The 23,502-nt window shown below is 45.8% G+C and overlaps 2 protein-coding genes across 2 annotated transcripts; one reads left to right on the forward strand and one right to left on the reverse strand.

Annotated features, from left to right (window-relative positions):
- The first annotated feature begins 335 nt into the window (after positions 1-335).
- prom2 (prominin 2) lies at positions 336-12,381 on the forward strand. The gene is made up of 25 exons (XM_084020553.1): positions 336-487; positions 1,870-2,006; positions 2,922-3,258; positions 4,441-4,505; positions 4,828-5,033; positions 5,199-5,319; positions 5,700-5,763; positions 5,853-5,942; positions 6,495-6,697; positions 7,741-7,815; positions 8,049-8,112; positions 8,190-8,346; positions 8,428-8,580; positions 8,686-8,809; positions 8,899-8,987; positions 9,083-9,167; positions 9,250-9,393; positions 9,477-9,545; positions 9,643-9,735; positions 9,854-9,907; positions 10,015-10,095; positions 10,710-10,778; positions 10,868-10,957; positions 11,079-11,191; positions 11,321-12,381. The coding sequence occupies exons 3-25, from the start codon at positions 3,006-3,008 to the stop codon at positions 11,370-11,372; spliced, it is 2,514 nt and encodes an 837-aa protein (XP_083876679.1). The 5' UTR covers positions 336-487; positions 1,870-2,006; positions 2,922-3,005; the 3' UTR covers positions 11,373-12,381.
- Positions 12,382-14,097: 1,716 nt separating this feature from the next.
- On the reverse strand, positions 14,098-19,113 carry hps6 (HPS6 biogenesis of lysosomal organelles complex 2 subunit 3). Its single transcript, XM_084021744.1, has one exon. It carries the CDS (start codon positions 18,749-18,751, stop codon positions 15,962-15,964), a length of 2,790 nt encoding a protein of 929 aa, XP_083877870.1. The 5' UTR covers positions 18,752-19,113; the 3' UTR covers positions 14,098-15,961.
- Between the last annotated feature and the right edge of the window lie 4,389 nt (positions 19,114-23,502).

A 23,502-nucleotide genomic window follows, 5' to 3' on the forward strand; every position in this document is an offset into this window, starting at 1 on the left:
GTTGCTTCAGGAGCACAGAGTCATTGGGGACGACCGCTGAACGGCCGCACTGCCTGGCCTCGGTAGTCTTCGCGTGCCAGAGCCACTTACTGAGAGCTCTCCTGGTAGCAGATTAAAGGATCAGCCTGTAATTGATGACTGCAGGTTGAGGTGAACCAGGGTTGAGTTATCAACAAGCGAACTCGCACCTGATGAGTGGAACGAGAGACAGGTGGACAGACACGGGTCTACAATGCTTCCCCTTCATTCGCAGCAGTGAAAGGAAGCCAGGTATCCGCCTATTGTACAACCAAGTTCCTTTTAATGTCAATCAACTCATCCGTGTCTCAGACGGGTCCAAAGGGCAGGCAAAGTCACGATGCTGAGCAGGTTGTGGACCGAGAGGACTTCATAAACTGTGATTATAAGGAATGAGAAGAGTCGTCACGGTTCCTTCTGTCCCTGGGTTAAGTGTTTGCCTCAGCAGGAGCAGGTCATCGGGAATAAAGTAAGTAATAGCATTGTCTCCCTCATGCATTGGTGCTTTTCCTGAAAACGGTTTAATACTAGCTGTAGTTCAGTCTGTTGAGCAATGGTTCCATTCTTGTCTTGGCTTGTTCAGCTACAGAGTTATGCTCTGCATCTTATCTTTTGACAATGGTAATAAACATGAAATATTTGAGGATTTCTTGGCAACATGTAGATGTTTTCCTGCATAGTTCGGGTTGTGTTGTTGCTTGTTTGGACACTACATGACTGCAGATGTGGGCTCATTTACTTGGAGAGACTGAGGGGAAAGTATTTGGCCCCTTACTGATTTCTTCCTTTTGCTGCATATTTGTCACACAAATGTTGCACATCATCAAACTAATTGTAATATAAGACAAAGATGAGTGAACACAGAATACAGATTTGATATGATTATTCCATGTATTGAAGTTAAAGAGTTATTCCATGTGAAAAATACCACCCCTGTTTGACGGTATGATGTTGTTATTGTGGAATGCTGTGTTAGATTTCCACCAGATGTAACGGGATCTTTGTCTTCCAAAAAGTTCCACCTTGGACTCATCAGTCCATAGAATCTAATCCCAAAAGTTCTGAGGGTCAACAAGATGACGAGCCTTTGTGTTCTCTATGGACAGCAGCTCTCCAATGGGTGCCATCTTGGCCCAGTGTCCTTCTTATTGTGGAATGACGAACACTCACCATAATTGAGGCGAGTGCTGCCTACAGTCCTTTTAGAAGTTATTCTGGGCTCTTTTGTGACCTGGATGAGTCGTCGATGTGCTTTTGGTGGAGTTTTGGCCGGCCACTGCTGGGAAGATTCACCACTGTTCCATGTTTTCTCCATTCGTAAATAATGGGTCCCAGAGCCTTTGAAATGGCTTTGTAACCCTTCCCAGACAGAGAAATGGAAATGATTTGCTGCTTTTTGAGACCTTATTGCCTGACCGATTCTATTTAAGGGATGTTCAGATTGAACAGGTCTGTCAGAGTCCTCCATTCCTGGGTGTGTTTGTGAAATTGCATCCAATTATCAATTCAATTTGGTAATTTGGTTGATTGAGTAAGCAAAAGGGCAGTAGGGTGTGGTACGGTACTCATTCAAAGTAATCAGGACGAGCGCAAATACTTTTTTCACAGCACTGTTAATACCCTTTGCACAATAGTTACTGGGAATTGTAATGGGTTTGACAACCCCTGTGTTTTCACAGGAAGCAAAGAGGGGGATAATACCATTTGTTGGAAGGTAACCCTACCAATTATTGGCGTCCTTCCCACCACTCTCCTTTCCCACGTCAATCCCTCCCCCTAGATCTCTCTTTAAGACCCTCCCTTTCTCCCTCCTCCGGTTCCTTCTCACCCTCCCTCTCTTGTTTGTGCCAGTGTTCACCAGGCTCTCACACTTCAGCTTCAGCAGGAGCAGAGAGCATATCGGGTTTCTACGGGACTGGGAGAGTCACACACACACACCCCTTACTGAATTACTGGAGTTCAGAGCGATCACTGTCTGACCAAGGGAGGTGAGTTGACTCAGAAACATTTTATGTTCATTTTATTTCCTCTACATTCTATTCCTTCCCTATCTGTTCTCGTTTCACTCACTCACTCACTCACTCACTCACTCACTCACTCACTCACTCACTCACTCACTCACTCACTCACTCACTCACTCACTCACCTGACCAGGTGGAAGGGTTCAGACAGTTTGTTCCAGAGATGTTTTGCTGTACAGTAAATATCCTCAGGCTGCTGTGTATTCGCTTAAAGACGTTGTGTTATCTTATAATAGGCTCTTAAAAAAAACCAAGTAGACCAACAAGTAGACTACAAGAGGAAGTAGATGTGTTCAGTTACTTAAGGGCCTCACCCTTGTAAATGTAGTTGCTTCAGAGCCTCTAAAAACAGCTGATGAGGGTTCAACTGTTGAACGGGAGTTTCGTGACGGCAGAGCAGTTTTGTTCTACACCTTGTTCAGGTCAGCTGTTTTACTGTCTGATGAGTCGTGGGTTTGGATAAACAGCGGTGACGCCGGCCTCTGCAGCGTTCTGCTTTTGTGTTTACACTGTGAACACAGCGCTGTCACCATAGACAGACCTATTAGTCCTCTATCTGTCATTTTTCCCACGACTTTGCCTGCGACTTTAAAATGTCAGCACTTCCCGTACTCTACAGTAGAAGAGAAGTACCATAAAGATGCTTAAAGGTCACTTTTTGTTCCCAGGAACGAAATAACGTTCATATTTCCCTCTTGCAAACTGCTATTGTTAATCTTCTTCTGTAAAACAGCAGCAGTGTTTTTCCGTTGCCATATTGTAATGAAGTGCGCTCCAACATCTCCGTGACTCAGCCTGTTGGTTTCTTCTTCAATCTCTAGTTCTTCTGCCTCGTGTGAGTGTCTCATTGTATTCTGCCCTTTTTTCTTGTCTCGTTTCCAGAAGCATCAAGACAGAGCTAGTGCCATGAGGTGATCACTCCGTTTGTTCAGTCCAAGTCCCCCCCCACCCCCTTCCCCTGTAGACATGGGGTTACTTGAGAGGGTTTGGAGGTGGCAGGGCAGCGTTGGAGTAGGAGTGTTGCTGCTGGGGCTCAGCCTGGGGCTCAGCCTGGCCCAGTCTGCCCCCCCGCAGACCGTCTGTCCTGCGTCCGCGGCCCCACAGAGCCTCACCCAGCCCCAGTACCAAGACACAGCAGAGGAGGACCCTAGCGTGGGCTTCATGGCAGCTCTGGTCCAGTCCTTCCTCCACACCGTCCAGCCTAAGCCTTTCCCTAAAGGTCAGTATTACTCACTCAATGAAGCGTGGGACCCTGCCTGCTTACCCGTAGCTTCATCGCCTTGTCTGGGCTTCAGCTCACAGATTTCATTTAAATTACACTGAAATCGCTTTGTGCTGGGCCAGTATGTTCCATCAGAGACAAAGGTGGCATATCAGTTTTAACCCACTTAACCTCTCCTAAAGCTAATATTGCCTAAACAGAAAGATGACAGGATTAGTTAATCAGTACGTTAATGGGAATTCTTGTATTTTGCGCAGTCAATCTTTAACCTTTCCTGCCCCGGTGTTTTAGGCCAGTATTTCCTCTTACTCAGACTCGTGCCACACCTGTGACATGTTTGCTGCTGCATGAACCCTTTATTACTCTATGACTTCCTGCTCGGCGCTGATGCCACAAAGGAAAACCAATGGACTTGTTGGACAACCTTTGTCTAGTTCAAAGGGATCGACATTGTTGGATATTGATGTTGCGGGTGGATGTCAACCAATACTTGCTTAATGAGGCATACAGGGACTGCTTCTCTTCAAAACTTTCCATGTGAACCGGTAGAAATCTACAGTCGTTTAAACCCGCTGTCTGCAATCGCTCTGTGATAAGGCAAATGGTTTAATGGCTTATTAACTGTGGGGTTTCTGCTTCATAAACCTGTTATAAATATTAGCATGTTGCGCTGCTGCCTTCTTTCCAGATGGCTTGATATCAATTTAATATTAAGAGCAAAACACATGCAAAACACAACTGGCTGGGGAGACAAAGACATGCAAAGCGATCAGGTGAAATGCAAATTTACAAAACATTAATCCCGGACTGTCATCTGATGTGACACAACACAAACAGCACATGTGCAGAGCGCCTGAACAATGCTGAGCCTCTGTTATGTGGGCCAATAGGGTTCAGTGCCACCATAAATTACAGGCTACGTATTGTGTTTTTTGTGTGTTAAATGAAATCTCTCTTGAAAGCTTTCCTGGTTTCCTAGTAACCACAAGATGGAGGTGTCAGATTTCCACTTTTTACAATGCAAGGGATTAAAATGTTTGACTACGGAGAACAGCATGTGCTGTAACCCACGGTCGGGCCTCCTGCAAACGGGCAATTGGGACGGAGACTGGCAAAGTAGAATAGCAATTAGCGATCCCATGGTCTCTTCTGAAGTTTTTTTTTTAAATTTCTATTTAGATCTGATCCGGAAAATAGTCCAGGAGTCCGACCAAGCGCAGTTCAATCAAGAAGTCATCAAAGAAGTAAGTGAATGTATGAGTTTGATATATTCTAGGTTGTTCTATATGTGGGAAAAAGACCAGACACACCCTCCTCAGAGCCCCTCCAGCTGGTAATCTGAGAGCGTTGAATGTGAACACAGCCTGTGTGTGTGTGTGTGTTTATCCCAGTCAACTGAAGTAACTGAGACTCTCTCATCCACTCTGATTTTAGACTGTCACCACAGCAATGTCAAACTGTCTCACAGCGTTTGACGTCACGACAGACCACAAAGACCTGCTGCTGTTCTGCCATCTTGTGACATATGTGTGTGTGTGTGTGTGTGTGTGTGTGTTTCCTGTCCAGGCCCTGCTGTATCAGGTGGGGTTCCTGGTGTGTGTAGCCATTGGCATCTTGTACATCGTCCTGATGCCCATAGTTGGTTTCTTCCTGGCGTGCTGTCGCTGCTGTGGTAACTGTGGTGGGAAGATGTACCAGAAGCAGACATCCTCAACTCACTGCCGCAGAAGAACTCTCTACTGGACTGCGTTCGTCACCACAGTCATCATCCTGTGAGTGTGTGTGTGTGGTTGTGTGTGCCCGCTCTCATGTGTGTTTTTGAACAGCATAATGATGTGGTATCTGAAATTAGCATGGAATGTGCACGCCTCACTGCCTGCGTGTGTCTCATTTGGGTTATGTTGATGACACAAGTGTGTGTGTGTGTGTGTGTGCAGTGCTGGGAACATATGCATGTTCATAAGCAACAAGGCCGTCAAAGTGAGCGTGGACCAGAGTCAAGGGGACCTCGACAGAACTATAGAAAACCTCCACACCTTCCTCACCGCTGTACCTCAGGTAAGAGGAAGCCTTGAGTATGGCAACATGCAAAGGTCAAAGGTCTGGGACCTACAGCGTGGCAGCATTTATCAGATGAGCCACATTAACGTCCTGGATCACCGTCATCAATGTGCTGTGAGTCGACAGCTTTTGTGTGAAATGCAAACAGACCCGCCAAACTTCCCCAGTCGGCTAAAGAGCAGCTCGGCTCTCTGCAGTGTCAACACACTTATCTCAAGATACAAGAGAGTGGGAAAAGGTTGGGAGGAAAGGCAAACGCCGTTGTGTTTGTTCTTCTGCATCTGCAAAAGCTGCTGTACACTATTAGCTCGCGTAATCACTCCGTGTTGTTTTTCAACCTGTATCTTATCCTTAGAAATTCTTTGCCCTTTCCCCAGGAAGTCAATCACGTGGTGAATGAGAGCTACAGAACGGTGAATGAGGTTACCAGAAACCTAGACGGTAAGAACAGGGAAGTAAATATATAAAAATACAGGTGTCAGTTTTCAATGCGGGATTAACCGTGACACACCTGTTTTTGTACGAATTAGCCATTGGACCTCAGTTGGGAACAGAGATCCAGGAGAGATTCAGAGGAACCCTGGACCCGGCGCTGCAGTCGGTTAGACTGCTGGACCAAGGTATGCTGCTCCTGCATGCTGCTTCCTGTTTCAGTCTGAGCATGTTAAAGCTTGTGTGCATGTTTGACAAGACATCAGTCAATTCCACTTCACATACACTGATAAAAGCTTAATTTAAGTCAGACAGGCTTCTTTTTGTAACCAGCAGAGGTATAATGAGTTCTTCAGTTCAAGTAGAATAGTCTGTGTTTTTATTAAACATGCTGCTTGCAACAAATAGCTACAAATGAATACATTAAAGAAAAAAAAGTTTTGTGTTTTGTAAATGAGGGCAGAGGTTTGCAACATCAGGTACATTTGTTTTGGCTGCAGTAATTCCAAAATGACAAATGAAGTGCTGTTACATCATTTACCGGCATCGTCGTCTCTTAAGCCGAGAAGCTGCACGATATCTCCCTTAATAATCAATTCCATTTCTCTTTTAGTGCTCACTCTTTTCCCATTAATTTCAGCTTTCTAAATGACGTTTTTTATTTTAAAAGCCTGCATCATCAAGGCCGTACTCTATCAAAGCACACACTGACGATCTCTGTGTCTCTTTGGTTTGAGCAGAGACCGTAAACACCGACGTTCGACTGAACCAGCTGAACTCATCTCTGGCCCGGCTGCAGTCCAGTGTGGACCGCCTCCAGGCCAACGTCACCGCTGTTAAAAATCACATCAATCACACTTTATCCCAACCGAACTGCATTGGCTGCAACAACCTGAAGCCTGAGCTCCAGAAACTGGATACTACACTGGATGCCCCCGTCACTGTAAGCATGGATTTAATGTAACCTAGTATGTAGAACTCCCGTGCGGCGTTTCCCTCTTGAATAGAGTCCTGACAGCTCGAGTGTGTTAAACAAAAGAGGAGTTAGGTTCGACTGCTCGGGTTACAAACTTCCTGAAGTACAGACTAAGAATCAGTGCTGTTTCCCGGGTTTGATGCAATATCATCACAAAGCAACCGGATTTAATTCAGTTATTTTTATTCATGTATGCAGTCGCTGACTCTGACGCAGGCTGTGTGACAAATGATGATAGCGCTTCATTTGTGGCTTTGTCTGAACAGCTGATCTGTCTTCCCAGTCCTCCCATCTGTTCCTCTCTGTTCCTCCTACACTCGTCTAACTCTGACACATATAGACTTTCATCTCCTCTCCTCTCCTCTCTCCTCCCCTCTCCTCTCATCTCCTCTCTCCTCCCCTCTCGTCAAGTCTCGTCTTGTCTCCTCTCTCCTCTCTCCTCTCCTTTCCTCTCGTCAAGTCTCGTCTCCTCTCCTCTCTCCTCCTCTCATCTCCTCTCCTCTCCTCCTCTCATCTCCTCTCCTCTCCTCTCTCCTCCCATCTCATCTCCTTTCCTCTCCTCTCTCCTCCTCTCCTCTCCTTTCCTCTCCTCTCTCCTCCTCTCATCTCCTCTCCTCTCCTCTCTCCTCCCATCTCATCTCCTTTCCTCTCCTCTCTCCTCCTCTCATCTCCTCTCCTTTCCTCTCTCCTCCCATCTCATCTCCTTTCCTCTCCTCTCTCCATCTCTCCTCTCGTCAAGTCTCGTCTCCTCTCTCATCTCCTTTCCTCGCCTGTCCTCTCTCTCCTCATCAGTATTTAATAACATTTTAAGTATGAGATATAATCTCCATCATGACGACAAACAGTAGAGATACCATTCATCATTCTTTAGTGTCATCTCATTCTGTTGCGGGCGGCCTGTGGCTCTTTAATAACATCTATAAAAATGTGTAATCCCTTGTTTTGCTGAAGACTGCTGCCCTCTTCTGTTGGTTTAAAATACTACATGTCATTCCGTTTGTTCTCCACAGATTCCCAGCTTGAATGAGCTCCAGTCTGCACTGGATGAAGTCAACAAAACTAACCTCAAATCCAAAATCACGGAGGTCAGTAGCTTCTCATAAAGAAAAATATGCAAATAACTATGAATCGTGATGATGTAACGCCTGCCTTGTTAAAACATCTGAATAAACGGACAGCTAGAGGGAAGAATAAGAAAGTTTTGCACCTTGATGCAAAGCTGTGTGTAAACAAAACCACTTTCCCCACACAATTCAACTTCACTATATTTGAATAACTCTTTAGGTGATGTTAAGAAAACGAATGCTCTGCATTTCAGGTGGAGGAATACTTCGACAGCATCCCTCAGAGGGTGACCAATGACACCAAGGATGTCGTTCAAAGTGAGTGAGCACATTTACTCTACGATGTACAGGCTTTCACAAATATTAGATTTAGTTATAGGATTGTGTGTTTTTAGGCAGCAAGAAGCTGTTGGACAACATAAAAACACAGATCTCCAAGGTTACCGATGACATCCCTCTATCTGTTCTGGACAATGTGCTGGAGAGTCTGAACCAGGCGCAGAGAGAAATCAGGAGGGTCACGCCAGAGGTGGAGAGGGCCGAGCGTATCAGGTAAAAAGCCCGGATGTGCAAACGCATGTGTGCAAACAGCCAAAAACATCAGTCATCATCATGTGTGTATAACTCCTCCAGATGGGGAGTGGGTGTGGCCCTGTGCTGCCTCGTCCTCCTGGTGGTGCTATGTAACTTCCTGGGTCTGGTCCTGGGCCCCGCGGGTCTGACACCCAAAGCGGACCCCAGAGAGCGCTCCTGCGCGGCGGATTGCGGAGGCACCTTCCTTATGATGTGAGTGCTGGGTTGGAACATATGATACTCTCATGCAGAGGGGAAGCGTCCGACTGTTTCACCCTCTTACCTCTTGTTTGACCTCTGACCTGGACTTGTTTGCAGGGGTGCAGGCTTCAGCTTCCTCTTCTCATGGCTGTTTATGATAGTCGTGCTGGTGCTGTTCCTGCTGGGGGGGAACGTTTACACTCTGCTCTGTCGGCCCTGGAGCAACGGACAACTGCTAGAGGTAGCAAGAATAAAAAAATAAATACAAAAAATCTGCAGAAATGTGAGTGAGGTGTTTTTGTGTTAATATTATCGCCTCCCTCTCCACAGGTCCTTGATACTCCAGGTTTAATTCCAGGGTTGGACATTGGTGGAACTTTGGGATTGAAAACTCCTATCAATATCTCTGATATCTATAGGTAGGTGGTGTCAATTCACATTACACTCCCCAGAAAGAATACTGGTTTTAATGTGAGGTTTTCATTATTAAAAGGTTTGAATTGATGTTTTACAGAGACTGTGAGAAAAACCAACCTCTGTGGACGACGCTTCACTTGTACGAGCTCATAAACCTCGACGACCTGCTCAACGTATCTAAAGTGAGTTTGTCCTTTTTTCAACTGTTTCAAAAATGAACAACTTGTATTAAAGGAATATGTTTGAATGTGTCCGACCGCACAGTACACAGAGCAGATCCAGCAGTCCTTTGAGAACACAGACATCAGTCTGTCCACCGTCACTCTCCTGAGCCCGGAAGTTAGAAACCAACTCAGCAGCTTCTCCAGCAAGGCTGCGAATCTGGACTCCACTGCCGTCACGCAGCAGGTAGGCGTGGATCACGTGTCTTTGTGTCGACTCGCTGCCATCACATGTATCCACACGTCACATTCCTCCCTCGTTTCTCTCAGTTGAACAACGTTTCCCGCATCAATCTGAATACAACGGCAGATAAACTTGATGAGCTTGCTGCTGTTCAAGTGGGTCACAATAACTTACACACATCACATGATTCCAATACCTTTTTCTTTCCCTCCTAGTGTTCTTTCAACTAACCGACCATTTCCTCGTTTCCAGCCAAACAACAATACTCGACAAGAGCTTCAAAATGAGGCCAGGGAATTGAGACGGATCCAGACCGACATAGAAACAACAATCATCCCACAACTGGTGAGAATAGCCTGTCTCATCTCGGGCCGCCATCTCCCCCTCTCTCCTCATTCTGTTTCTCCATGTCGGCCATCCATCTCCATTCAAACATACAAGATCTACTGCTTTTGCCCCTCAGGAAAACCTGAACGCGACCATCAAGAGCCTCGGATCCACCGCCGAAAAGATTAATGTGAGTGCACACAGACTAACACCTGGAACTGCCAGGGAATAAAAAGTCATCCTCCTCCCTTTTTTTTTATTTCTTTCCTGTGGCTCATTCTCCCCCTTTTCTTCCAGGGAACAGTGGGGGAGGTGCTGGGCAACGTGGGAGTAGCACAAGACTTCCTCAACCAAAATACGACACAGATCATCAAGACCGTGAGTGGAGCCGAGAGTCACATGAGTTGGTCGAGAAAGTGCTCCATGTGGTCTGTTAATGCCTGTGGTCAGTCAGTCATTTAACCAGAGGGGGGGCGAGGAGGAGGTATGCCGCTTAAAGTTGAAACAATGGGCTTGTTGGTTCCACAGCGCATGAATTACATTTACTGTCTTATGGTATCTGTCTTCAGTTGTAGTTGTCCTTTTGCTCTTTGCTGTACAGACACGACTTAAAGTCATTCTTGGTGATTTGGGTCTTTTCATGGAAATGAGAAATATAGAACATCACCAGACTTGTCCTTTAATGTTTCAAAGCGATATCTGAATAGCCTCTGTGCATGAAATGTGCTATGTAAATACCCTAATGGCCCCGCCACGCCTCATCATACTGCCAATGCAGTTATTAACGGGTCACTTCAGAGGATTTACTCAGAATTCCACATGCTGAGATGGCCAGACGTTCCACTGATTCCTCATGACCTGCTACATAAAGCGGGGAGAAAATGTGTGGAATTTACCCTCTCTCTCTCTCTCTCTCTCTCTCTCTCTCTCTCTCTCTCTCTCTCTCTCTCTCTCTCTCTCTCTCTCTCTCTCTCTCTCTCTCTCGATCCCAGGAGAGCAGAACGTTTTTGGACTGTCAGCTTGGTTACTTCATTAATTATGCTGACTGGGCCAATCTCACGGTGAAGTTTCTTCCGATTTTTACACTTTTTAACGTACAAAGTATGCGTCCACTGTTTGCACCCTTACTGACCTGTGAACTCTGCTTCAGATCACACAGCAGGTGGGCCGCTGTGGGCCGGTGGCCGGAGCCGTGGACTCTGTTGATATCATCCTCTGCTCACACATAGTGGAGTCTCTGGTGAGGATCAGATGCTGTTAGCTCCACCTACCGAGCGTCATCCCTCATTGATCTCTTTTTGACAAATGCTCTCTTAGCAGGTCAGGAATAGCTTGATGAGTGCACCTCTCTCTCTCTTTAGAATGCGTTCTGGTTCAGCCTGGGCTGGTGCATGATCTTCTTCATCCCCAGCATCATCCTCTCCATCAAACTAGCCAAGTACTACAGGAGAATGAAGCACTCTGATGTCTATGAGTAAGTGCCACAAACATGCATCCGCTAGATCTATTTACACACACACGGATCCATGTGTTTGTGGGAGAATCACATGACCGATTCATTTCTGGCCTGCCTTTGACCGCTTTCAATGTCTCCGTTTTACAGCGACGAGTTAATTATGAACCACATCCCGCGGGCCCAGATGAAGTACCCTTGAGAGGACGGAACACGTGGGATACAGCTTTAAAGGACGGCGTAGCTTGTCAGAATAAAGACGTATGGCTCACTCTGGCACAGATGTGGCAAATTGTCACTCTAATAAAAGGTCCAATTTTCACCTTTAGGCCCCTTTCCCTGCAGTCATTTTGACATGTTGCAGGTAAACATGTATAATTGATCAAATTAATTATGGTCCCATTCTATTTAGTGTGTGACAGCCATTTCAGTGAGCCAGCACACTATCAAGACCTACTAAATGGAACATCTGCGTCAACCCTGCAATGACAAGGCAAAGTGGCTGCTGAGAAAAACACCTCAACACGTCAAACATCACACACGTCTTTTAATTGACCTCAGGGTTACACAGGCCAAAAGGGAATCTGCAGGGATTGATCATCACTTTAAGTAAATATCTCAAAGAGACTTACTGTGATACACAAATGTTTTCTAAGCATTGAATGTACGACTGAGCTGCTGCTCCATTCTGAGAGCGTACGCGTTATATTTCAAACCGTAAAGCAGGTTTTTTTGTGTCGAGAGTTGGTCCTTTACACATTTCTACACAGTGATGTTGGTATGCAGAGCTCTCAGAGGTCGCAGCAGCGTGTTACCGTGCCAACAAGCTTTTTACAATGCAATGCTGTGCTTCAACAACCTAATTCCAACGGGAAACACTTTTTAATTACACTTTGCACTAATTTTAGAAAATCAAAGCACAAGATTTTTTTGTATGAATCCTGAAATGAATCAACATGTTTTTTGTGATTGACCTAACTGAGGTCACCATATCACTGCTGTGTACATATTGATTTTTGATGTGATTCCCGATTACACAATGGTGATTTTTGTACTTTCAGCTGCTTTGTACTCTGGTAGACTGTGTTTTATATTTCTGTTTCACAGCACTTTATCTGGTCGGTTTGCTAAATGTTATTAAAAGGTTGTGAACATTTTTATCCAAGCTGCTGTGAAAAAACTACTGTCTAGTAAAAAAGAATGGCACTGAGTCTGCTGTGCATTTTCTTTTTTTTCTTCTATCAATTAGCCATAAAATGAGTGGAATCTCAGAGATCAGTCAGTCTATTTTCCACACAAACCATGAAAGTGCTTTTCACAGTGTACATTTGTAGCCCAGTAGACCTCTTTGGATCGCACACCAACCTTCATCACACAGTTTGTTCCTTTTATCTTTTAGTTTCACAATAACATGAATCTTACTTCCCTGTGTTGATTAGATAATGGTCAAATATTAATAGCCATACCATGTGATTAAGGACTTTAATCGCAGGGTGTTTTATTGCACCTGCACCGAGGATTTGGAAATCCCCGTTGTCATGGCGACTGCATCAAGGTGAAGGCAAAGGCAAACATGTTGTTTTCCTGAAATGGAACAATCGTCTGTTTAAGCACTTAAAAACAGGTTTTCAACAATGGTTGTTTGCATAAATGATGAACCCCTTCAGCCAATCAGCACACAAATGACATCAGTCTTTGGGAAAAGTACAGATTCTATAAGGAATTAAGGGTCTTTTATATATATTTTTATATTATATATATTATTATATTATATAATATGGTTATTTAATATATATACTGCGTTATCTACAAGGTATAAGAAAGTAAAAGTATTTTAAAGCGTCAGTGTTTTGTGGAGGCAATTTCTACTTATACGACTACATATCATTTTACTCTAGCGCGAGTGCTCCATTAATATAAATTATGAAAATATCCTTTAATGTAGGTGCAGCTCTCTCTCTATATATAGACAGTTGTTGAGAGACAGAGTAACAGGCAGGGCCAGCCAGCGTCTGCTGAGTTTTAGTGTTTACAGGATGCCATCTATTATTAGAACGAGTGAATCAATGGCGTTACAGCGCCAGCGTGACCCGAAGCCTTGTAATACGAGATGCAGAGAAGCTCAGAATCCGAAGAAAGAAATGTGCGACACAAAGAGAAAGAATGAGCAATGAAGGAAGGAAACTAGAGAGAACGGCTGAAGGATGTTAGATATCAGCCTCTCCTGCCTCCTACACTAAAGTCACTTTCCACCTACACTTATTATGTGATCGCATACCTTCACCTCTCCATCTGGAACCTGCCAATGTTCAGAGTTAGTTATAGTAAGGCTTAATGGGTGAGGGCCGCACATTCCTCTTGAAACGGTGCATTTACACACTCAAACCCTTCCACTAGATCACACACACATACCAACACACACACACACACACACACACACACACACACGAGACTGCAGCCATAAGTGGATTTGTCCATGGAAGGATATGGTGAAACTCAGAAATGGGGGCAGTAGATCATGTGAATGAATGATTGGGTGTTCAAGACATAGCGACGCTTTTATTTCAACTAACGTTCTGTTAATAAAACTGAAAAAGAGTGTATTGTTGTGTTAGTTGTTTGAGATGGAATAGCTTGTGATCATCTGTCAGCTAGAGCTGTTGTTGTTGTGTCGTGGTGTGAATGAAACATGCTGATAAAGCTGAACAAACCAGAACAACAGGGATGTGGCAGGAAGGTGAGAATGGCATTTGATCAGATGCGTGTATTGTTAATTGTCTGTCTGTTCAGTGACCCCAGCATCAGAGGAACAACACCGCAACAAATTAACAGCTTTGAAATGCTGCCAGTTACCCTCAGTCCCCCTAAAACGCTGAATATTACGAGCTTCATAAGAAAAACTCCAGACAGCAGACAGAAGTTGTATCTTCAGTTTAATAGCATACAGCATCACTTCATAAATACCTGCATACATTTTTTTTCTTCCAAATAACACTTCGAGAAGACAGCATCGCTAAAAGTAAACAAAAGTAAGAATGTTTGACGAGGAACTCCTATGTGTTTACAGAAACCAGAAGCAACGTTTGTAGCAAATTAATATTTCACATCTGAGCAGCGGAGGTCACTCACAGCGACTCTCAGACGGCTGAAGCATGTCTGATAAACAGCGAAATGTCATGGCACAGTTTAAGTGTATAGAGTTTGGAATGGAAGGCTTCATATTGAAGTTAAAATGTCACTTAATAAAAAAAAAAAAGCCTTTGACTTTAGAGGCCAAGAGCTGTTATCCTCTGATCTACCTGCAGTTCTTTCTCCGGAGTGTGAGAAGAAGCTGAGGGGATCGAGCAGGAATGTAACGCCGCCCTGTAAATGAAGAGCAACGCCGGGAAAAGCTCTCTGATTGTTCTGCAGCATTTTGGAGTCTGATTGTCATTCAACATTTAAGAGACGTCACAGCTTCCTCACCCGTGCAGGCTTGTTATTTTAGTAGTCTTCAAAAGATCGGCACAAAATAAATAACATTTTGTTTCGGAGGGCTCCACATTTACACACAAACAAACACTTTCTTTGATGAAAACAAGCTATGTAGACAAGGCGTTAAAGATAAGAGGCACTTAAATATACTTTTTGTTAACAGCACTTAAATCAGAAAACATTCATTTGAACAGATGCGTGGTACAAACAATACTGACTGGGCGTGATGTGAAAGTGCAGTCAGTTCCAGAGCATGGGGAAGAAGACAGAGGACCTAACATCTCTAATAACATTACCCTCACTGGGTCTGTGAGGGAAGATGTACGTAACCTTATGTGAGCAGCAGCAGCAGCGCGTCTATGTTAGTCACAGCGTGCCCAGCCCACACTCTCCAGTCCTAACAGAATTACCTCCAAAATTGAATTTGAAGTGGAACTGTGAGTCACTTTTACTGGGCATTACGTTTGGAATGTCCTGTCGGGCTGCGAGGGGAGCAGCGAGGACAAGATGGAGTCTGGAGAGACAAATGGATGACAGGAATTGAAAAATGGTAGTAAGAGTCAGGCAGACTGTTTGGGGTTTGGTTTACAGGGGGGTTACATGGTCCGACTGAGAACCACAGTTAATGTTTAAGCACTTATGATATGTTACGTCCGAACCCAGAAGTCAATAAAGGAACCTTGGACCTGCCTCCCCTCCTCCTCGACTAAACCATACCACACTTAAAACAAACATTTCAACACAAAGCCCAGCTTGTCTCAGCAGATTACACACTGCATGAACACACGTTTCCATCGACAACTGAAAGGCAACTACACTCGGCTACAATTAGCAGACGTCAGCGTCCTTTAAAGGCAAAGAATAAGTCTACACACAGATTTGGTAAACCCCAAAAGTGGGAGTTAGTGGCATCGTCTTAGACTGAGCGCATGAACACAATATATTATATATTATTAATTGATGGCATTCTGATAAAGACTAAGCAATAACATTGCCATCCACGTGCAGTTAAGGCTTAAGAGATAAATAACTTTGCAGATACAGTATATACATAAGACTTAAAATTACCTGCAGTATTTACACTGGTAAGATCTTCAGTAGTCGTTTCATAGTAGTCACACATGATATTACAAATATTCTTTTTTTCTTCTTTCGTTTTTTTTCAAAACACCATCAAATATCACAATTACCTGCATTAAACTGATGATACCTGGAACATACTGTTTTCATTTGATTATCAACCACGCTGCTTCACAGTTTGGTCGCCTGTGGAATGTTTTATGAGACATTCTTAGTGTTCGTTCATGTCTGAGGAGATCAGACTGGGTTAGCAGGAAGTGCCACCCTGGCTGGTGTTTCTGCATGAGAAGCTTGGGCGACGTTGTTGCAGAGCGATGAGTCCGTGCTAGCATCTCTGACAGTCTTGGGCTGGTCTGCAGGCTGGCGAGGAGGTGGAGGAGGGGGGAACGTCGGTGACTGCAGGATGTCGGCATAGCGCTGGCTTGGCTTGGTCTCCCTCTGAAGGACTTTTCTCAGCAGAGGTTTCAACAGCCCGATGGTCAACTGGCTGCTGTGGGAGTCTGCAAACGGAGCGGGCGGCGAGGAGGACGCCCTGGTCATGGACAAGGAGGAGGAAGAGGAGGAGGATGGTGCTGGGGTGTTAGGGGAGGGGAGGTTTTTCAGCACCAAGTTCAGAATGGTGGTGACAGTGAGGTCCTCGGGGCACAGCGCCCACAGCAAGTCCAAATAGGGGTCCAGGTCTCTGTGCTGAGCCACCTCACACAGCAGAACAGTGAAAATCTCCTTGTTGAGCAGCGGACTCTGTTTGCAGAACTTCTGGGCCACCTGGGTGACCCGCTCCCACTGCTGCTTGGCCATGAGGATCCTCAGCGCCTGCAGGATGGCGTTAGGCCGCCCACTGACCAGCAGCAGCTCCACCTCCAAGTCCTGCCGCTGGTCTCGGTCCGTCAGGCTGGACAAGACGTGCAGGGCTCTTTTGTAGAGCGGCGATTTGTTCCCCCCGCCCTCCCCTCCTCGCCCCCCGGAGAAGCCCCAGGAGGAAGAGGCCAAGCTCAGGCCCAGGCCGGCTGAACCCTGCTGCTGCTGGGCCAGTTCCAGGAATCTGGGCAGCCAGCTGGGCTGGAAGTGGACAATTGAGTGGCAGAGGAGCTCAAACACAGGCAGAGCAGCTGGGAACGTGGAGCTTGTGGGTTTGGCTTTACAGTTGGCGATGTGATCGCCTTTGAGGCTATGATTGTTTTTGGACGCACCGTTTGTGAATGGGAGGCAGGCTGGGGTGCTGGGGGTCACAGTCGGGCCGAGGACAGTTTTCCAGACCTCTGGGGGAGCCCTGCTGGACAGAGAGCCCTCTCCGTTGTAGTGTAGCTGCAGGGCGGCCTGCGCTGCCCTCCACGACTGGCAGGGGAAGATGCTGAAGATGGAGTTGAGGTAAAGCAGAGCCTCTTTATCCAGCTCCGAGGCTGACAGCAGCCTGGCTACTTCTTTCTCGACTAGACTCTCACATACTGCCTCCACCTCTTTCACGTCGCCCCTCACTATTCTCCCCTTCACCTCCTCCAGAGAGACCAGAGCCTTGAGCTCAGCCTCCAGAGAGCCCGTGAGCATGTCTTGCCCTGCTGCACATCCGCCTCCTCCATTCTGGGACGGCTCTGCTCCTTTCTGCCTCGACCCTGTGGTGAGGAAGTTCCCGAGGATGGAGGCTAAAGTGATGGGAGCCTGAAACCGACCTCCTTTCTTCAGCACGTCCACAGTAAGCTGGGTGCTGCTCAGGCTCCTCTGCTGGTAGTATTTACAGGCCTCCTCGAAGACAGCCTCCACCAGGAGGGCTCCGGGATGAACGCGCCCCACCGCACCGAGACCAGAAAGACTCAGCTTAGAGTTGCAATCTTTGGGCTCCGTCTCCTTGTCCACGACCACAAAAAGCCCAGTTTCTGAGAGCAGGTGAGGAGCGCATCTTTCTGCCAGATTTACGTACAATAGCCCCTCTTTTTTCAGGGTCATATTTTCCAGCTCCCTGCCAGAGTTCACGTCTATCAGATGCAGGTTTTGCCCCATCAGCAGTGCCAGGGTGTCCTGGTACATGCAGAGGCTCGTGTGAGCGCCACACTTGACCGCGCAGTTGTCTGCCAGCTTGTATACCTGCCGCAGCGTCCCGTCCTTCTGCAGGAGACACACCCACCCGGTGCTGAGCAGCAGCAGCAGGCCTCCGCAGCCGGTGGGAGAGAAGTCGTGGATCTCAGGTGGTTCAAGGGTGGAAAAATATCCCAAACAGTCCGTCACAAGCCTCTTGAAGTCAGACTCTTTAGCTGAAAGCTTTTTCAGGGGGGTGTTCTTACACGTGGTGCTGACCGTGAAGGAGTCGTGGCACGGGGACCAGGAGAGAAAACATTTGGAGACACTCAGCAGCGGCTTCACTTTCAAATCGGGGAGAAGATGCACATATTCACCCGAGCTGACCACGGTGAATTTAGGGTTGTTGTGGAGGGCGATTTTCACTCCCCCCAGGCTGACGGCCCCCTCCTCCACCTCAAAGTCACGTCTGCAAACACAGTATCTCAGCTTGTTCTTGGTGGAGCTGAGGGCAGGGGTGCTTTCTGAGGGTGGCCTCTCCTCACACCAGATGATGAGGTTGGAGCAGACGCAGACAGACACCACTCTTGCTCGGGGGCTGTTGCACAAATCCGAGGTCTGCAGGAGATGCCAGCCAGGTTTGCACTCCTGGAATTTCCAAAACTCTGCTTTCCCATTCTCATAAACCACAGCCACAGCCGAGGTGTCTCTACGGCCGCCGGTGCTGTTGTGATGCTCCAAATATAAAACATCCACAATAGGCACGGTTCGCGTCAGCCGCAGATCCAGCTTCTTCTGGTTCTGGGCCAGATGGGGTCTTTCATACTTATCAAAAGTCACAAGACCGACCTTAGGCTTGCGGAGGATGACATGAACGTGACGTCCATCTGGGCTCAGGCGAACGTTGGACAGGCTGTTTTTGTGCTCGTTGTTTGTCAGTTTGAAGATCTCCGTCAGCTCTTTACCGCCAGTATAGTCCCCGAAATCTGACAGTTGCTCCAACACCAACCGCGCCATAACTCCCCCAGTGTCCAGCTTCAGCGGCGGGACGTAGTTCGTACTTTAACTCGCACACGACGTATGAACTAGCCTGCTAGCTTGTATGTGTCTCATCAAACTAACCCGGGGGGCTCCACACAGACTAGCCGAACGGCATCCCGTTAGGTCTCATGAGCGGCTTCATCCCGTTGTTAAACGTCCGTGCGGAAGGATACGTCCTCCGACAGCCTTCGACTCCGGTAACAACCCCATGTCGGTCCTCGGTAACACGAGAGCTAGACTGTTAGTCGGCAGAAACCGCTGAAAAAGTTCAAGCCCAAACCGAGAAAAGCCACTTTACTCATTCCGATGCTATGCTAGCACTCCCCTGACATCACGGGATTGTTAATTTCCGGATACCGTCAGTTTAGCATAAAAGGCGCACAAAGATTGTATAGAGGCGGAGAGAAGAGCAACTGCTGCTGCGTGTTTGTCTTCAGTCAGGCTGTTTTCATTCAAACGGCCGCTAGGGCAGGTTTATAGACAAACCGCAGTTCAACATCTCTACATCTTTACATCTTTGTGTTGAAAATAGAAATTGTAATTTATCTATCTAGATTAGTGGCAACCAAGTTATGTTTTCACTCAGTTTATTGTGTGGTGCTGTTGGAACTAAAAAATAAATAAATAAAATAAATAAATAAATAAATAAATAAAATAAATAAAAATAAATAAAAATAAAAATAAAAATAAATATTGGATCACAGCTTTGGCAGTGTTTAATAAGTGTTGAAGTATATCTATCCTGAGCAAGATAAAGAACTGGTTTCAGATCCGGCTGCAGCAAACCTCGACCTTTCACCAGACCATCAACAAGAGGAAGTGCTCATTAAGTTTTACTCCTCAGTCCCTTGTGTTGTTGGAAGATAATTCAAAAGACACACAGACTGTGTGCAGCAATGCTGGCATATCTGGCTTCAAACAGCTTGACAGTTGCAGTAGGTGAGGTGAAAACAACATCTAGATAAAGCACAATTGAGGAAGTGTGCTGGTTTCCTTGTCTGCGTCGACAGCATATTTGGAATGATGCTTTTTAAAGCTAAATCATACACAGTGTCACTATGGAAACCAGTTTTGCCTCCAAGCAAGAATCCATCTTCACTGGATGAAACTGAGAAAGTGTTCCTGTATCTGATCCAAATCAGCTGGATTAATACCAACCTGAGATTCTAACACAGCACTCAGAGGTATAAAGAAAAGAAGAAGAAAAAATACAATTTATTAGAATGAGGGCTCAGTGGTGACTCACATGTAAGTGAATGTCTGCCTGAACAGCTCGTTTATAAAAACTTTCATGGCAACTTTCAAGTCAGCCCACACTGTACTGACATTTATCTCCTTAGATGGAGACAAAGGAATATGTAATTTGGTTGGCGTTAGGAATATCCAATAGATGTTATTTTAGAAATCCTGTCCTCCGCAGAGATCTTTATACGCGCCCACGCTAGGAGGTTTTTAAGCTCTCTTATTGTGATCGAAAGATGTGATAAAGGACATGACTACTTGTGTTTAATCATATTGAATAGCTTAGCAGACAAGCTTGTGATACCAATCACATAATCAAATAATGGTGAAAGCTCCACTGTCTCCGTCTCACCGCCTCAATATCGTCTGTGACACAAACATTGAAAAACACATGAAAAAATGTGAAACATGAGACATTAATTAGGAGTAGTACTTGATTTTCTTTCTCTTTTTTTTTTGCTAACAGCTAAGTTTCATTCCACTTCATATCCAGCAGGAGGCGGTATTGATCTTCACTCACTGCATCTGGTTGACTACAAAGGAAAATGAATGAAAATATCCACATAAGTGCTCACGAGGGGAGATTTAAATGTTGTTCTTCATCATTTCTGCTTTTCTCTGTGACACTGAGAGCACAAACGCATTGAATCTTAGTCCAAAGACAACACTCGCTGTGTTTTCCAATGAATATCACATGGGAGCCAGCATCAGGAGGCGTCTGTCTTCTCTCACTTATCCAAACTCCTCCATGAAATCTTATGACTTTTATTGTTCCTGTTTAACCTCACGGCTGCTGTCCGGTCATGCTTCAGCCGGCTGGGTGCTGGTCCTCCAGAGGTACCTTGAATTCTTTCTGAGGCATGTGAAAACATCTCTCATTCTCTTGTAGATTTTACAAGTCTGATGATTCAAAGTCATTCATTTCAGAAGCTTTTGAGCCGTTTCACATATTCTTTACTTTCTAGTTCTTGTAGACGTTGTCTGATCTAAGTAGATCCCATGATTTAATTTCCTTAAGGTTGCTCTGTCAGTCTGCTTTTTTTTTGTTTTTTGCTTTCAGCGCTCATATTTATTTATAGGCTGTCTGTATTATTGTGCCAGGATATGAATGGGTGCCGTATCACCATTCATATTGGGTGTGGGTGTCCATGTGTGCATGTTCCATAATGTCTCTGTGTAATAGATAAAGTATATGGATGCATTATGTTATTCACACCGTATATTGAAACCCCGCTGCCTGCAGACAGGCTTGCTTTGGACAGAAAACACCCTCTATTAGAGAGTGTGTTTAGTCTGCTGTGCCTGTGGACAGGAAGATAAAGTGCTTGTCTGGAGACTAGAGGGGGTAGGAGGCAGGGGAGATTTCCTTTTTGAGTTGTAGAAAAGGAAAACCAATGACTGAAAAAAAAAATGCTTAAGAAGCTTGCGGGGGAAAGAAGATGGGTGTGGGCTGTCAGCTCCACATCCCCCTCAGGATCGAATTATTTAAATCTGAGCACAGTTTAGAAGGCAGACTTGTCTGCGTATGCGTGAGAAAAAAAGAAAGCTCAGTCTGTTTGGGGTCTGAGTGAGACGCCTCATCGCTGTATGGAAGTTACAGCTGCCTGTCAGCATCCTGCCTCCTGTGAGAGCAGCCAGATATTACTGTCAGTTTGCCCCCGCTGTTGTAAAGCTGTCATGTGCGCAGCTGCTCTCTCACATGATCTCCCTTTGCTCCTGGAAGTCCCTTCACTGGAGCGTTTTGTCTTGAGCTTCAAGGGTCTTTCATCCCCTCTCCTCTCTGCTGACATATACAGTATAGCATTGTGGGAGGTGAAGTCATCCACCCCCCACTCCTTATATCTTTTATACTACCAATGGATGACTGAGAACCTTCACAGACACAATGATTTCAAACTAAAAAACAGTTAAATTGACAGATTTTTGTGCCAGGTGGAAAATAGCGAACAACAGAGCAATAACCACGCTACTCTTCAGAAAGGATTTTCTCCCCCAGAGCTTCATCGCTGACACTGATGGAGTCCTTTAAGATGCAACACATTTTCAGCAAGATTATATTATACCATCCCAGCACATCTTTATCAGCAGCTCTGCCGGAATATTGACTGCTTAATGAATTTGTACGAGCACGCGGAGCGTCGATCCGTGATGGGCTGTTGGTCGTACAGGGAGGAGAGGCGATGCGGAGAGAGACGGAAGACAAACAGACTTGTAAGATGAATGAGTTATTATGACCGACTCTGAGACGACATGGATGAGATGTTAACGGCCATTTTGGAAATGTTATGGGGGCAGTGATGTTTTGCATAATGATGAAAGTTGATGGGACAGAAAGAAAAGTTGCGACGACAACGTCCCGGAATTAGTGAAATCTTTGAAATGAAACTTCTAATGCGAGGTCACCGCAGTGCTGGAGCGTCTGCAGCGCTGTCGCTCATCACGGATACCCCCGCCTCGCGGGCTGATTAGATAACCGGCCATTTACAATCGGCTGACTTTCGCTCCGCATTTAGCACTGACTCTTATCTCAGTGATCCATACTCTGACCCCTCGCATCAATAGCATGAGCCCTCACATCACACTGCTAATCGGATTCATGGCCCCTGGCTCATTGCCGGATGTGATGATGATTTGGGAGCCCTTTGCCTCTCTCTCTCTCTCCTATCTCTGCAGCTCTCGTCCTGTCCTGTCCTCATACAGACTCGGCTGCTGAAGTGTGTTTCCGCTAGTGACCACTGATTGGCAGTATCTGCTCTGGCTTTGATGCTAGCTGAGGTCGATCATGTGAGGATAAAAAGGTCATGCCATCACACAGAGGTCGCTGACTGAGTGTTTTGACTTTCATACTGTGATCGTGACAAGGGAGCTCACCAGCTAATAGCAAAGTCCATCTTCTTCTGTGTTCTACAGCCGTGAGTCACTGTGTTTCCTGCAGTTTTGAGAGTAAGAAGTCTCGCCGGAGCAAAAGATCAAAAGAGCGGATTCAGCCGTAGCTTCCTCCTTGATTTCCTACTCATTTCACCTCAGCGCCTCTTCATTAATCAGCCTGGAGATGCATTAAGGCGTCCCTCCACCTCTGGTATTTATTCTCCCTCTCTTTCTCTTTCAGCCTCAGCTTCTGCTTGTCTCTCCTTTCTGCTTCCATCTCTCTGTCCCGGGATCATATATAATTACTGTTGAGATAAACCCTCCGATGCAATTTCTCTCTCTCTTTTTTTTTTTTTTTTGTCTTTGAAAACATCCGCCTTGCCTCGGCAACACGCAACAGTCAAACCTGTATCGGTGTGGCCTTTGATCATGCAAAGCATCCTCTCCCCCAGCCGTGGCCTAATTTAACTGGTTCTGTAACCACAAACCCTTGATGCCATCACTTAAAAGTCCTCCACCTTGGCAACGGCATTCTGAGGTAAATCTGACAGCATCTCATGATCAGACCCTTTAAACACAAGCGGTGTGTGAGTGTGTGTGTGTGTGTGTTGAGCGTG

Source organism: Eutrigla gurnardus (assembly GCF_963514095.1).
Source record: "Eutrigla gurnardus genome assembly, chromosome: 11".
NCBI classification, from domain to species: domain Eukaryota; kingdom Metazoa; phylum Chordata; class Actinopteri; order Perciformes; family Triglidae; genus Eutrigla; species Eutrigla gurnardus.